Below are 13,990 nucleotides of genomic sequence, written 5' to 3' on the forward strand. Positions count from 1 at the left end.
AAATTTCAGCGTCGAATCGTCCAGCGATATCAAGTATCAACCCGGCCCAGCAAAGAGCTATAGAAACAGCTCTGTAATAGTTCTCCCAAGTCCGACACACTATACGAATCAATTATAGCGCAAACATCGCAGCGCTAGATGTAACGGTTGATCTAGAAGAAACCAACGAACACGGAGAGAAGGACGACACTGAGCATTGAGACAGGGCTTCCCAGCAATGCAACAGCGGCATCATCCGTTGGCTCGGGGGAGGCAGCATCGCCAGAGGCAGAGTCGGTAGTGGAAGCCTCGGTGTCAGTCGTGGAGCCGGAGCCCTGGGATTCGTGGACTGTAGCGGTAGCAACGGCAGTGGACATTGATGGACTTCCAGTGTCAGTCGCGATGCCAGATCCCGTGGGGTCAGAGTCCAGGGCAGTCAGGATGCCGGTAGGGACGGACGTCGAGGTTTCGGTGGCGGTCTCTGTTCCTTGGGTTATGGTGCCGGTGGACGTGGCTGCAGGCTCGGACTCGGAATCGACGGTGGTCGTGGCCTCAACAGGGTCAGAGGAGTCAGAGAAGTCAGATGTTGGCTCGGATGTTGGCTCAGAAGATGACTCGGAGTCATCAGTAGTAGAGGTACGGGTGGCTTGGACGGGAGCACCAACGCCGGGCTCAACGCCGGTCTCGACGGCGGCCGAGTTGACGCTGTATGAGGACTCCGGGGCCGAGTCATCGGCTGTGAGGATGTCGAGGCTCTCTGCTAGATCTGTTTGGGCCGGGTCTTGAGGAACAGCGAGAGCCAGGGGAGCCAGGAGGGCCAGTGGGACAAGGGTCTTGGAGAAATGCATTCTGCTTGTATAGCTGTGATAGGCTGGTAGGTATAAAGGAGTGGATAAGCGATGTCGCGGGTTGGCAAGGAATGGATGAACGAGGTACTGAACTTGCAGATACTCGATATGAGGAAACTGTGAAAAAGAGAACGAATGCAGGACTGAAACAAAAACTTCAGTTTCAAGCTCCAGTGTCGGCCATATCTGAGGACGAGGAGGCAGTTTAATAGTGGACCAATTTTTCAGGAACAGAGGGTAAGCACTGACTGAAGGGAGATCCATGAGACCCTAGCCCCAACCCCTTGGAAACGGGGAACACTGAAATCTATCACAGGCTGAAACACCAGTGATATGCCGATCAGGAAAAGGTTCTCCAGATGGTTCGTCAGGCCCACGCCGTTCCACCTTTCTCGAAGCCGTTTCGGGCTGAGTGTTCTGCTCGCTTACGGGGCGTTGGCAACTTGGTAGTCCGCTCTGGGTCCAGTTAAAATTTGGGATCGGGGAGAAGCGCTGTGAGTGGGCGGGCTGAGCACCATGATGTCAGTGATCGCTGCACTATTGAATCTGTCAAACAAGGAGCAGCCGAGGGAAGATCGATACACACGAGCCTTGCATCTTCTGTATTTGTTGTGGCTGAAGCCTGTCAGCTGCTGTCGTTATGATTACAAAAAATAAGGAATAATCAGCCTTTGGTACCAGAGAGGCATCCCTGGGTCGGTGGGTTGTTGAAGAAGTTAGGAACCTGGGAGCAGTCGGCGGAGCCACGGGACTCGGGGGTCAAACTCAGTGTGCAGTCACGGGATCCATCCTTCCTGCCTTTGTTTTCATCCCAGACGCCAGTCTGTTTCTCAATCTCCTACCAGGATATCCAGCACAAAAGGCTGCTCAGAATCCGACACGTCCATTACCTGGATTGCTACACTCTCGACCTCACTCTTTGCTGACCCAATTGACCCTGCGCTGTACGGATACCTGGTTATCCTCGAGCGTCTCCTCCGATCGCCCGAAAAACATTAACGGGAAGCACGCAAAGACAATGTGATCCACAATGGACCGCTGTCAATAATTCGCTCACTGCGATTACGCCTGCATCGATTGCTGTGGTTTCAGGTTATACGACCTTGGGAGAAGCAACTTCACGGCTAGTCGTGCGAAAATGGAGCCTCTCAGCAGGACATGGCATTGCCAGTTGCACAAGCCACAATCAATTATGTCTACCCAGAGTAGTAACTTCCGCGTATCTACGGAGGATGACGTCGTCCAGACACAGGCACAAAACTTAAACGCGTTACTATCCGGGGAATTATTATGATCCGTCCAGGAAATATGATCGGCCGCCACGAGTGCAGATCCTGGGAACAGATCATACTCACGAAAAGTTGGGCCGACCCGAGCAACTCCTGAGTCAGGAGTCCTGGTCGGATTTTGGTTCGGAGACGCAAAGGCAACAGCTGAACTATCAAAAGTCCGCGACTTTGTGAGATTCAGTGTTGATCTAACTCATAACAAAGCTTACAGGAGCAATATCGTCAGTCTCTTTTTTCGGCTTCAGAAGTACGTACATTCGCCTCCATGGCCAGCGCTACGCGACTCCTATATCAGCGCAATCACACACTTCCTGACTAGGAGAGAACAATACCATTCAATGCTGCATACACTCTTAGCGCAACCCATTCTTTCCAGTCAGAAAACTTACCCGTCGATGGAAATGAAATCCACACCCTTGGCCTGCACTTTCAACGCATGCCCAAGGGATACGCATTTGTGAATGACAATAACCCCGTTACTGTTCAGGTATTTAAGGATAGGCTCGGGGTTTCCTGCGGTCTCGATAATCTTAATGCCCTCTTCGACGGCGGCTTTAGCATAGCCCAAGTAGTCGGGCGCATTCATGGCGGGAAGCATTGTTGACGCCGAACTAGAGACGACCATCAGTCTGAGCCTTTTACTCGTCTAGGGTCGAGGAATACCGGCTTATCAGTCAGGCTTCGGCAGCGACGAATCTCCTCTCGGAGAGCATCTGGTGATGGTTGAGTAAGGGCTGTCTATCTGGATTGTCAACGCGCTGTCTCCGTAAGTCTTTCCAAGTAACTGATCAAGAACCCAAGGCCCCCAGCGTTCGCAACAGCAGATGTCATTTCTTTTCGAGGTCAGAATCTTGCAGTATGCCATTGCGACAGACTTACCAGCGCGGCCAACCCACATCATCCCTAGGAGTACAAAGTCAGTATACGATCGCCTTTTCGCTATGGGCCTCCTACCTCCTTGGACAAAGGGGACTTTGAACCCGAGAGACTCCGTCAACCACGTCTTGAACGGCATTTTGAAGTCCAAAATTTACTGATTGTGAATACAAAGAAACGTAGGTATAGGACGAGCTTTGGAGGGAAGTCCGGATACTTATTGGCAGCAGCCGAACCGACAAGCCGCGGCCCAAGACCAGCGATCGCTCCCGCATGACAGCTTTTGAGCGACTTAGCACTCAGCAAGCATCTTTTTCAGCTATCTATCGATTAATCTCTACCTCTCGATAGAGGTCATTATCACCTCACAGATACCCATAGTTGGAGCTGGAATACTGGCCCATTCAGGGTTACGTGATCCGTTAGGATGGCCGTCTACTCCAACTTACCCCCGCATTTCAACGGCCATACATTCTCTCTTCGTTCTTCTTTCCTCCTCTTCTTCCGTAACGACCGGACGAGATCTCATTTGTCCTCACATTGACAAAATGCTGCCTCCGGCTATTCCGCTCGCGATTGGCTTCAGCCTCCTCTCCCATGCTGAAGCCTTCACAATCCCATCTTCCCCACAGCAAGTGCTCGGTATCTCGACCGCAGATAAGGAGTCCTGCCCCCTCGCTCCGAAAGTCCTCCTCAACGACACCGACCTCTTCCCGTCGCTTCGGTATCTTCAAGATGAAGCGATCCTCCAGCGTCAGGTTACTCGTCTTTCCAAGGCTGTTCAGATCCCTACCCAAATCACGGATACCATGACAGATCCCGACAACGACGCATTTGCGCCATTCGTTGACTTTCATAAGCTTCTCGCGGAACTCTTTCCTCTTGTGTATGTTATGCCCTACTTCATCGCGCCTTCCTCTTTCACTCACAATCTCACGACCTCCATCGGTCCTTCCTATCTCGCGCTCCTTCCTCTACAGTACTAATCCGAGCAGTTACTCCAAAGCAAACATCGAACACGTCAACCGCTTCAATCTTATCATAACCCTTGACACTTCGCCCGATACAACCAAGACGAGAAAGCCTTTGCTCTTCACTGCTCACCAGGACGTTGTTCCCATCAATGACGCCTCAGACTGGACTCACCCTCCCTTTTCCGGATACTTTGACGGCGAATTCCTCTGGGGAAGAGGAAGCAGCGACTGCAAGAACGGCCTGATCGGCTTACTCTCTGCGGTTGAGGATCTCTTGAGTCAAGGTTGGGTTCCATCGCGACCTGTGGTTCTGGCATTCGGCTTCGATGAGGAGGCGCAAGGGTACATTGGTGCTGCGCGTATCGCGCCGGTCTTAGAGGAGAGATATGGCAAGGACGGGATCGAGTTCATTCTTGATGAAGGGGGAGGGGGTCTTTCGACCCTCCACTCGTCCTCGGGTGAAGACGAGAACGTGATCTACGCCCTCCCAGACGTAGGTGAGAAGGGCGCCGTCACGATTGTCCTGTCCCTCTCTGTCCCCGGCGGCCACAGTTCCATTCCACCGAAACATACCGGGGTTGGAATCATGTCAGAGATTATATACAAGCTTGAGAACACTGAACTCGATATTTTCACACCCAAACTAGGGTCTCAGCATCCTTCTCGCCAAGTGTTTGAGTGTCAGGTCCGCCATTCGCCGCAGTACGTGGAAGACTGGCTCTCATCCGCGCTGGACTCGAACGACCAAGCAGCAGCAGCCGAAGCGATCGCTGAATCTCGAGGGCAAAGCGTCCGCCATACTCTTCAGTCATCCCAGGCGGCGGACGTATTCAACGGAGGTATTAAGAGCAACGCACTTCCGGAAAAGATTACCGCCGTCGTCAATTATCGCGTTGCGTTACATCAGACCCCGGAGATGCTGCAAGAACGAGCCGAGAGGATCATCAGACCAATCATAGAAAAATTCAATCTGACTTTGTCGGGGTTTTCGGACACCGACGAGGATGAAGCCAATGTTTTTATGGGAAGCAGTGGCCACTTTGCACTATCTACTCTGAATGGCCCACTCAATCCTGCCCCCGTCAGCCCTACTGATATCCAGACGAGTCCGGTCTGGGCTCGATTCGCCGGCGTTACCCGCTCTGTCTTTGAGTCTGTGCCTAGTCTCAAAGGCAAGACCGTCGTTGTTGGCGGTGATATAACGACTGGGAACACCGATACAAGACTCTATTGGAACCTGTCACAAAACATCTATCGCTGGAGTCCCGCACGCGAGGGTCGTTCCCTGAATATCCACACTGTTGATGAGAGAATCGGCATTGATGCCCACCTCGAGGCAATGATGTTGTATTACGGTAAGCATTCTTCGATGTTGCACGGGCTCGGGTAACTAAGTGTCACAGACTTGATCCGCGCTTTTGACTTGTGGGACAGCTCAGAATGACAGCTCAGAACAAGCCTGAGCCATGACGGTTAAGTGTAACCTAGGAACTGCATCAAGTTGAAATGGCAACACAAGGCCTCTGGATTGAGCGCCATGAGACCTTGTCGATCTGATCCTGACTTGCTGGTGAGTACGCTCGACCGCGATGTAGAACGCAACTGCTTTGTTATACGAGCTTTATAGACTTCCCAATGTGGCACATTAGGAACCACGAATTGAATCTATATAAATCGACAGTATGTTACTTATCCAAGCACGGCTTAAACAAATGCACCAAGTTAAGATCCGATGGTCGATATGTTCAGCCAGCTTCTGGGGTGACCATCTTGTAAAAAAAGCCATATATATACTCTGCCTTATGAGTCTCCGTCAAGGAGCAACAAAGCAAAGGCCCCTCCCATGACGGGTCGAGCGATGAAAGTAATTTGAGGATAACTAAGCAAATCAGTCGATGATTTCCTTCACTAAAACCTGGGGACTTACTCTCCGGTGACAGTGTCGTAAAGGTCTGTAAGTGCACGATTCGTTGGCGTGTGGTTTATCCACTGGGCGATCAGTTGGATGAACATGTCTCGTGTGGTCGTCGACGCCACAGCCGCTGTAAAGAGCTGCCAATCACCTGAGACGGTATGAGCTTTGTTTCAGTAACGACCAACAAACACTTACTCTTGGTGTACTGGTGTCGGGTATCCAGCGGCACCCCAAATTGGTTCTGAATTGTTGGGTAGAAATCGCTTTGCATATCGTACACTGATTGCGGGACTAGGTTGAGGCCTAGTTCACGATCGGCGTAGAGGTTGTAGAGGAGGCCTGATCCCATCAGTAGCCGTAGACATTTTAGTCGAGGATGCATACCATGAGAGTCGTCCACTCCGTATGACAGCGTCGTATGCGACTGGGTTGCATTATGTGAGACTCCCAAAGCTAGCCACCTCCCAATATAATCATGAGCGTAGTCGGTGAGGTTTGAGGCATCATCGGAGTTGCCAATCAATTCAGCAATAACTGACATAGCTTCAATGCCGATGATGCCTTTTAGGGCGAGATTAGTCTGGTTCCTAGACAACCTTTCAGATTACCTTCACAGACAGAAAGAGACAGGCAGGACATACGCCAATGGGCCCGCGAAATCATCTGTTGAGATTTGGTTCGCCGGGTAGAGCGCATCCTCGATCAGGTAGTTCGTCCATTGCCTCAACACTGGATAGTGACTTTCAAGGTACGTTGTGTCGCTGGCCTTTTGTGCATATACTAGGGCCATAATCACCATGTTTCCACACTCTTCCAACGGCATCGGCTCGTCATTTCCATCGGGATGGCCAGTAGCGTTAGGGTAATGAGCGCCGATATCATGCATGGCATAGGAATTCGGGTAGTTCCCGGACTCTTGGATCTCAAGATGAGGTCGCATAAGCAGCTTGAGCAGGTCCGGATTGGTGTATATAAAAACAGGGTGCGCAGGGAAGATCACATCTACTGTATTCATATTGCCATTGGAGGATATCTCCTTCATGAATAGATATGGATTGTCGGCGGGCCCACACAGTTGGGTCGCGGCAAATGCTTGACGAATGCTGAGAGAAGTTATGGTAAGGTAGTCCTGGCCAGCGGCGTCAATGGAATCTTGCGCGACCCGACTGTCGAGATCGGTTGAGAGAGAATTGGATTCCTCATAGTCGTGGTGAAAAAAGTCAAGCTAAGTAAGTTAGTATTCGCCCCATCAAGTATAAGTAGGTACTAACGGCATCCAAAGCAGTGTTGAAGTAGCTTGTCCATAGGGAAGACACAGGCGAGAGTGTGTTAGTTCGCCCAGTATACTGAATTGCTTGAGGTTGCGCCAGGCCTATCGAGAAGAGAGCTCTAGCAGATGTGGTAGGCCCAAGGTCGTGAGAAAAACCGAATACTGGCCAGTTGTCGGAGATAGCCCTATAATTGACATCGTTGTTGTTGCTGAGCCTTCCACTGCTTGCAAAAGCCCCTCGGACATCAACATCGGGTCCAGCCTGGTAGGTGAGCCCCGAGCTGCTGTCGGTTGCCCAATACCAGTTGCCCCATTCGGCTTGATCCCTATGCTCTGAAAAGAGAAGTGGTGTTTGGCGATATACCTTGTGGTAGGCGACGCCGTCGCCTGTGACACCATAGTCCCATTGTGCAATGGCGGAGCGGTCGCCAGACACCCATTCTAGAGATTCATCAGTAAAGTACTTACCGAGATAAGACGAGGTAGATCTTACCAGCTGATATGTCGGCGTACACCTGTACGCTGTGGGACTCGCCGTCGAGTGAGGTGACACTGACATCGAGATACGAAAACACAAGGGATTGTCGTCGGAGGTCACTAGGTGTGATGGGCGAGAGGAAAGTGACTTTCATCTCCAACGTATCGCCAATCTGCATGGTAAATATGCTTTTTGTTGATGTGTATTCGTATGCAGTTTGGTTCACGGTCGTCGACCCTGGAAGCCCCATCCATGTATAGACCTGGCCATCAACACGAATCAAGCCAGCCCATCCAGCAACTTGGCCTCTAAGGCAACAAAATGCGCTTAGTCTTTCGTGCTAGGAATTGAAGGTTCAAGAAACTCACTCCCAAAATGTTGGCCACTCCCCCGCGAGATAGCCTCCATTGCCACCGTCGCCTCCAGCAGACAGCCAGGTACTCAGGTACGGAGATTTGACCGCTAGCGGCAGAGCTGGGGGCCGAGCTGGAGAGAAGGTCGAGGCAGCATCTGTAACGAAAGCCAGGGAAGCGCACAGTAAGTTTAATAGAAGAGAACGCATAGTAATTGGGGCGGCTGTTCTTCAACCGCAAAGCAACATCCTTTGTCGAAAGCAAATGACACCAGCGGGAACCCAAGGGAATGACGAGCTTAACAACGTCCAAGCCAAAGGAGTGACAAATAATTGAGCCGATAATGTGGTCCTCAGGAATGAGCAGCGGAATGCTAGGCACCGTTGTATAGCGGGCGGATCTCGCATTCCAGGCGGGTGAAGGAATCTTTATAGCAGTCTAGCACCCGATAGTCGGACTTCAGCATGTGGAACTGCCATCTAGACTCTCGAGGGCTCGAGGCAAGCACCTGCACCTGCACATGTGCATAATTGAAATTTCCGGATCCATGTCGCCTGATTCGGTCATTCTATCTGCAGCAGCTCAGACGGTCGACAGTATAGACAATGATGGGAGCGGCCAATGGGTTGAGGAAGGCAGGGATTAAAAGGGTCACTGTGCGAAGTTGGTGTTTACTCCGGAGTCCGGCGGGGGTCCGCATCTATAGTCAATAATCAATCCTCTATGAATATTTCTTTCGATGCTCCACCGCCGCCCTGCGGAGTGGTTTGCAATGAGACTGACGGGGAACACACACCAGCCTATGGTAGCCAGCACCGTCATGCCAAGCTTCATTTGGTGGACATGAAGTTGGGCTCGGAAATGAAGGTAACTCTGTTATGCTGTCAGCAGCTCTGCTTTGCTTGGCCGGCATGGGCGATGGATATACTCAGGGGCTCTCGGAGGCTAAGTGAGGTCAGGGTCTGCATTTCAAAGAGAGGCTAACGAAGGTTGAGTGTCGTGGTTTGCAGGAGGAAGAACAAATGAAAGAGGAAGAAGGCGCGAGGGAGAGGAGGAGCTGGAGTTTGCCAGCGGATACTCAGAGAGGAAGGTGCACGACAAGCCCGCGGGCACCACTCAACCTCACCTCTCCTCCATCCATCCATCCATCCATCCATCAAAGAACTACCTACCTACCTACTCTTCACACCTCTTCCAGTATCTACCAACGCCACAATCTGTACGAGTCGGAATGACCATCTCATCATGATAGCATCATGTGAAACAACGTGGCCAAATCACTCCGAGGTTGTTTCCCAGGCTCATCTCTCTCATGGCAAGCCCGCGCTTCAACGGACTTCTCAGACAACGGACCAGCCAACTGATTGGCTCGCCAGTCGAATATGCGTCCGTGCCTAGAGATCTACCATGGGTTGTGTGACCACATTTCCACTATTCAAGCGAGCGAGAACCCCGAGATTTAGCCCACAGAGTACGTCACATGACGAAGGGACATGACAAAGTCCGATCAAGCATCATGCTAGCAACTACTTGTTTCGAACTGCGGAATCTTATCACGGCTTGTCGCTAGCAGCCCACCCCACAAAACGGATATAAGTGGGGAAAGCATGGACGGCGGATGCCCAAAGACTCAGAGCCTCTGATCAAATTTCCGCGCGGGGAAGGAAATATGAAGGCCGATTTCGGGGGTATTAGAATTCTGATAACGTCCGGGCCAACTCATAACTGACACTACAGGTAGTTAGGTTTGCCTGCTCGAGATCCATGCAGGTACGAAGGCAGCGAGCAATCAAGCCCCAAGGTTCCGAGGTGCCATAAGTGAGCACTGCATTGTGATACTCATGGCATAGCGAACCAGGGCTTGCTTACACCTTATGAGCCAGAGCCTCCGAAGTCTAACTCAATTTATGCTTTGGCAGCTCAGGAGATAATGAATGTCCTCAGAAACCACTCGGGTCAGCTGGTACCACTCTTTTCAGCGTGGTACACGGATCATTTCAGAATATTGCGCACCCTAGGCTTGGGTACATCCCTGCTGCCTGCTTGACAATGGCAACGCCATTGCAGTGCCAATCCCTTGCACGGATATTCCAGTATTTTGCAATTTGTTCGTCGTCGAGAGCGCTGGATTCGTGGTCAGGTCCGTGATCAGTAAAACTGCATTTCACCAAGCCGTAGCGTCGCGAGAGAGAAAGTAATATCATTCGAGGCTTGATTGGATTTCCATAACATACTATCCATACTTCATACTCATAAACCATGCCAAAAACATGAAAGAAGATAATCCCAAGGCATTATCCAAAAGAAGAAAAAGAAGAAAAGCCGCCCAATATTCCAAATGACACTCACAGGCACTCTCTCAAACCTCAACCCTTTGAACTAGCAGCATGCGTCCTCGAACTCTGCGCCAACTGAATACAAAACTCCCCCCACTCACTACCCCCCGTACTCGGCAAGATCTCCTCTGCAATCATCTCCTCCAACCGCTCGCCATACCGCCGCCGGAACTCACCCTTGACATTCTCAAGATGCCGAGGCTCCCAGTGTAACCGGACAAGTCGAGAGATCAGGAGCTCGGACCTTTCCCGTCCGGAACGCGACTCGCGCAGGGCTTGGTGGAGGAGCAAGGCGTCGCGCATAGGGCGGTTGATGGCGCCGTTGAGGATGTGTGCGAGGGTTTCGCCCTGATCAGTTAGTAATTAACAGAAACGAGGGTTCAGGGGGTGACGTACAACAAGGTTCTGACTCTTCTGAATCATCTCCCTCGCAAAGTTCCGCCCATAGATCTTCTCATAAGCACGCAGAACCTCTCTTAGATGCGAATCACTCCTCCGAACAATAATATAAATCATCGCGGTCTCGCCGCCATTCCGCGAAACTAGCGCCGCATGAAGAGCCTGGACATCGCGGTGAACAAGCTCACTATCGACAGAATCGCGCTCACTCTGCCTCCCCTCCTCCAGAGCAAGAAGGACAGCCGTGCGGAACTTGTCCGCCTTCAGTTCGGCCTTCATGCACTTCTCCAGCGAGTCCGCGTACCGCGAGTCCTTGAAGCACTCCTTAATCTCGCGTAGCTCGCCATTGCTTCGCCCGAATAGGGATTCGATGAGGAGTTCGCGCCGCGACGAGCCGGATTGGTAATAGCAGTTTGCCCAGAATGCTTCGGATTCCCAGCGGCCGAGGGCGGTCGCGTAGCATACCTTGCCGAGGGCGCTGTTGCCCAGTTTAACGCGAATGTGCTTTGCGAGGTTGACGCCCTTCCCCTGGATCTTGACATGGTTCTTGTATTCCTTGCGCAGGTCGAGCATTTCGTGGTTGGTCAGGTGTGGGAGGATGTGCGTTAGGGTTTTTGTGTCGATGTTGCGGGAGTGGGAGAGGGCGTCGCGGAGGGCGAGGGCGTCGTCTGTGGCGTCGTAGAAGGAGACTTTGCGGCGTCCGCTGCTGGGGGAGATCATGAGGACGGAGTCTGGAGCGCCGGTGCCGCTTAGTGAGCTCTTGGAATCGTGGCGCTCGTGGCCTACGCGGCTGCTGCTTCGCTTGCGGCGGTGGTCGCTCTTCGGCTCTTTGAGGCTTCCGTCGTCTTTGGATGATTTCTTTGATTTGCGTCTTCGTCGCTCGCTGTCTGTGCTGTTGTCTAGCGGCTCGAAGTCGGAGACGTCCTCGTCCTTGGGGGCTATGAGAATTGGAGAGGGCATCGGCGATATACTTTGGTATGTTCCCTTGTATGCCTCTAGCAATGGGCTAGCAGGAGGAGCATTAGGGTCGTGACCTGCAACGTCTAGGTTGCCTCCCGTTGACACGCTTAGGCTATGAGGACGACCAGTTGGACGACTTCCCGGTGCGATCTCGATGTACTGCCTCTCGGGACCGCTTGTAGCAGTTGTTGTCGAGTACTGAGGGGCTGCAGTGTATCTGACCCCGGCATACTGACTCTCCTGCGGCTTTGAAGGCGTCGCATATGTGATCGCATTGGCGGGCTTTGCGGAATATCGCACGTTGGGGTCGATTTGCGCATACTGGTAAGCAGGCGGGTTGGCGTAAAGCTTGGAATCAGATGGGCCGCGGTGATGGCTCGCAGTTGTGACTGGCGGCGCATATGGAGCGCCTGACGTGACGGGCGGTGCACTCCATCCGGCATACGGACTCTGCATAGCATCTGCTGGGCTCATATACTGCGTTGTCGGCGGGGCAGTTGTCGCGGTCGGGAACGCGCCCGGCATGGAGTCACCCCCTTGCGATGTCGGCGGCACAAAGCCCGGTTTCTCACAGTCTGGAACCGGTGCCCAGGCCGATTGCGAAGTGGGAGGAGGTCCAGTAGTAGTGTACGCCGGAGCATATCTGGGATGGCCGCTCACTGCCTCCGCGCTGCCTCTAGGTGTCGTGCCAGGATTCAGCGCTCCAGTCATGAGCGGCTTCTGCGTAGGAGGCCCCGAGATACCGGCATTGTCCTTGTACCCATAATACCCACGCTCTAATTCCCCAGGAGCGTCCCCGTAGGCCAAGTCATTGTCTGAATCAGAATATATGTCCTCATCCGAGTACGTTTCGAACTGCCCGGACCTCCGCTGAGGCACCTGGGAGTATCGCTGACTACTCCGCATCGTCGCGCCGCCATTCTCGCCCGAATCAGAATGGTAGTAATAGTCGCGGTCGTTCCGGGCTCGCGTATACGAATCCCGAGCTCGATGCTCGGAATCAGAGTCGTAGCGAGAGGTCTTGCGATAGCCACGGAGAGGACTGGCGCCGCGACTTCTGGACCTCGTGCGCGCCTTGTCGTCGCTGGGTTCAGCGGATAGATAAGTCTTGCTGGTCCTCGTGGGATCCGAGCGAGGGTCGCGAGACGTGGAACGATCGCGGGTGTGGCCGCTGGGAGACTTGGACCGGCCGCGCGACCGTGGGTCGTTGACATGGAGAGACATGGCACCGTCCCTCAGTATCTACTAGATAGTGAGGTGAGTAGTGTCTCAGTAACGAATAGACTGAAGCTTCCCCACAAACAATATCGCAAGGCGGAACAAGGGCTGCGTCCGCTGTCCTACAATGCTGTAGTCTGTTGCGGGGGTTCTGGTTGCAATGCGCACAAACACTGCAGCGAGCGAAATATAAATAAATGGAGGGGCGGAAACTGACGAGCAGATCGACGCCGGGGGAATTCAGAAGAAGAAAAAGAAAGCAAGAGTGTCTAGGCTCGAAACCACTGGAGACGCAGAGGGGAAGCAGAAGCGCGCGATCGCCAACCTTTTGTCTGATCTCAATCTAAATCGATGGCGGCTGAAGTTCAGCTGAGGCAGACTCCAACAACAATTAGTACTCTCCTTGATTTCAACTCTCAGACAACTCTCCGATCAAACGACTCTCATTCTCAACTGGTTAAGTTGGCAATAATCTCGCCACCCTCTTCAGACTTCAACCATTTGGAGCCGCATCTGGAGCTTCCATCACAGGAATCTACTGCAGGTGAGCAGCTGGCCCCACGCCTTGGGTTGTTTGAACCGCGATGAATGGTCCAGCCTATTGCTGATGACTAGCTAGCGCCTTGTGCGTCACAGCAAACAGCGAACACCAAGCCCAGCTGAATGGGCCCCCAGCGCTGCTAGCCTGCTAGCCTCTTGCAATTCTCGTATCTCAGCAGCCGGCGCCTCCAAGCAACGAACGGCGAACCACTCACCTCTGCCGACAAGACGAGCTTGCATTTGACAATCAATGTCATTGGCTGCTGGTCACAATGGGCGGGTGAGTGCAGTTTCAGGACTCTGGATGACGAGGAAGCGGGCGCTCCGACAAAGCCAATTTACGGTGGAGTCTGGCCCTACGGAAGAAATACTTTGAGCTACAAAGAGACAAGAAGTAGACGTGGCATTTCTTCAACAAGTTCAACAAGGGAACTGGCCGTAATCAAGAGTACAGTAGGGTGAAGAGAAGCAAGGAAAAAGGAAGAAACCAAGGGTAAGCCTGTATGCTCAAACATTTTGACTGCCACTGGGTTACACAAAATGAGACATAAGTTG

General features: G+C 52.5%; 5 protein-coding genes across 5 annotated transcripts; 1 reads left to right on the forward strand and 4 right to left on the reverse strand.

Annotated features, from left to right (window-relative positions):
- Positions 1-152: 152 nt before the first annotated feature.
- Positions 153-827, reverse strand: BDV17DRAFT_295346 (uncharacterized protein; the record flags this gene model as incomplete). Its single annotated transcript, XM_073763043.1, has 1 exon — positions 153-827. One exon carries the CDS (start codon positions 825-827, stop codon positions 153-155), a length of 675 nt encoding a protein of 224 aa, XP_073611412.1.
- A 1,674-nt stretch (positions 828-2,501) lies between these two features.
- BDV17DRAFT_295347 (NAD(P)H-dependent flavin oxidoreductase) lies at positions 2,502-3,131 on the reverse strand (the record flags this gene model as incomplete). Its single annotated transcript, XM_073763044.1, has 4 exons — positions 2,502-2,727; positions 2,913-2,949; positions 2,996-3,019; positions 3,071-3,131. 4 exons carry the CDS (start codon positions 3,129-3,131, stop codon positions 2,502-2,504), a joined length of 348 nt encoding a protein of 115 aa, XP_073611413.1.
- A 279-nt stretch (positions 3,132-3,410) lies between these two features.
- On the forward strand, positions 3,411-5,529 carry cps1 (Gly-Xaa carboxypeptidase). Its single transcript, XM_073755402.1, has 3 exons — positions 3,411-3,878; positions 3,988-5,321; positions 5,370-5,529. The coding sequence occupies exons 1-3, from the start codon at positions 3,541-3,543 to the stop codon at positions 5,408-5,410; spliced, it is 1,713 nt and encodes a 570-aa protein (XP_073611414.1). The 5' UTR covers positions 3,411-3,540; the 3' UTR covers positions 5,411-5,529.
- Positions 5,530-5,629: 100 nt separating this feature from the next.
- Positions 5,630-8,370, reverse strand: gta1 (glutaminase GtaA). The gene is made up of 7 exons (XM_073755400.1): positions 7,998-8,370; positions 7,645-7,937; positions 7,153-7,592; positions 6,523-7,106; positions 6,077-6,468; positions 5,894-6,029; positions 5,630-5,845 (listed from the first exon to the last, which is right to left on the reverse strand). Exons 1-7 carry the CDS (start codon positions 8,189-8,191, stop codon positions 5,767-5,769), a joined length of 2,118 nt encoding a protein of 705 aa, XP_073611415.1. The 5' UTR covers positions 8,192-8,370; the 3' UTR covers positions 5,630-5,766.
- Positions 8,371-10,348: 1,978 nt separating this feature from the next.
- Positions 10,349-12,901, reverse strand: anxc4 (annexin ANXC4; the record flags this gene model as incomplete). Its single annotated transcript, XM_073763045.1, has 2 exons — positions 10,349-10,666; positions 10,715-12,901. 2 exons carry the CDS (start codon positions 12,899-12,901, stop codon positions 10,349-10,351), a joined length of 2,505 nt encoding a protein of 834 aa, XP_073611416.1.
- Positions 12,902-13,990: the final 1,089 nt, after the last annotated feature.

The sequence above is a fragment of the Aspergillus undulatus genome (genome assembly GCF_047715775.1).
Source record: "Aspergillus undulatus strain CBS 261.88 unplaced genomic scaffold BDV17scaffold_66, whole genome shotgun sequence".
In the NCBI taxonomy this organism is placed as follows: domain Eukaryota; kingdom Fungi; phylum Ascomycota; class Eurotiomycetes; order Eurotiales; family Aspergillaceae; genus Aspergillus; species Aspergillus undulatus.

Excerpts from the sequence above, each read along its gene's own strand:
- gta1 (XM_073755400.1), bottom strand. The coding sequence starts at position 8,191 with ATGCGTTCTCTTCTATTAAACTTACTGTGCGCTTCCCTGGCTTTCGTT. Across the intron at positions 7,593-7,644 it reads GTACGCCGACATATCAGCTG|AATGGGTGTCTGGCGACCGC; the intron begins GTAAGATCTACC and ends ATGAATCTCTAG. Across the intron at positions 6,469-6,522 it reads GATTTCGCGGGCCCATTGGC|GAACCAGACTAATCTCGCCC; the intron begins GTATGTCCTGCC and ends AAGGTTGTCTAG.
- cps1 (XM_073755402.1), top strand. The coding sequence starts at position 3,541 with ATGCTGCCTCCGGCTATTCCGCTCGCGATTGGCTTCAGCCTCCTCTCC. Across the intron at positions 3,879-3,987 it reads GCGGAACTCTTTCCTCTTGT|TTACTCCAAAGCAAACATCG; the intron begins GTATGTTATGCC and ends TAATCCGAGCAG. Across the intron at positions 5,322-5,369 it reads GGCAATGATGTTGTATTACG|ACTTGATCCGCGCTTTTGAC; the intron begins GTAAGCATTCTT and ends TAAGTGTCACAG.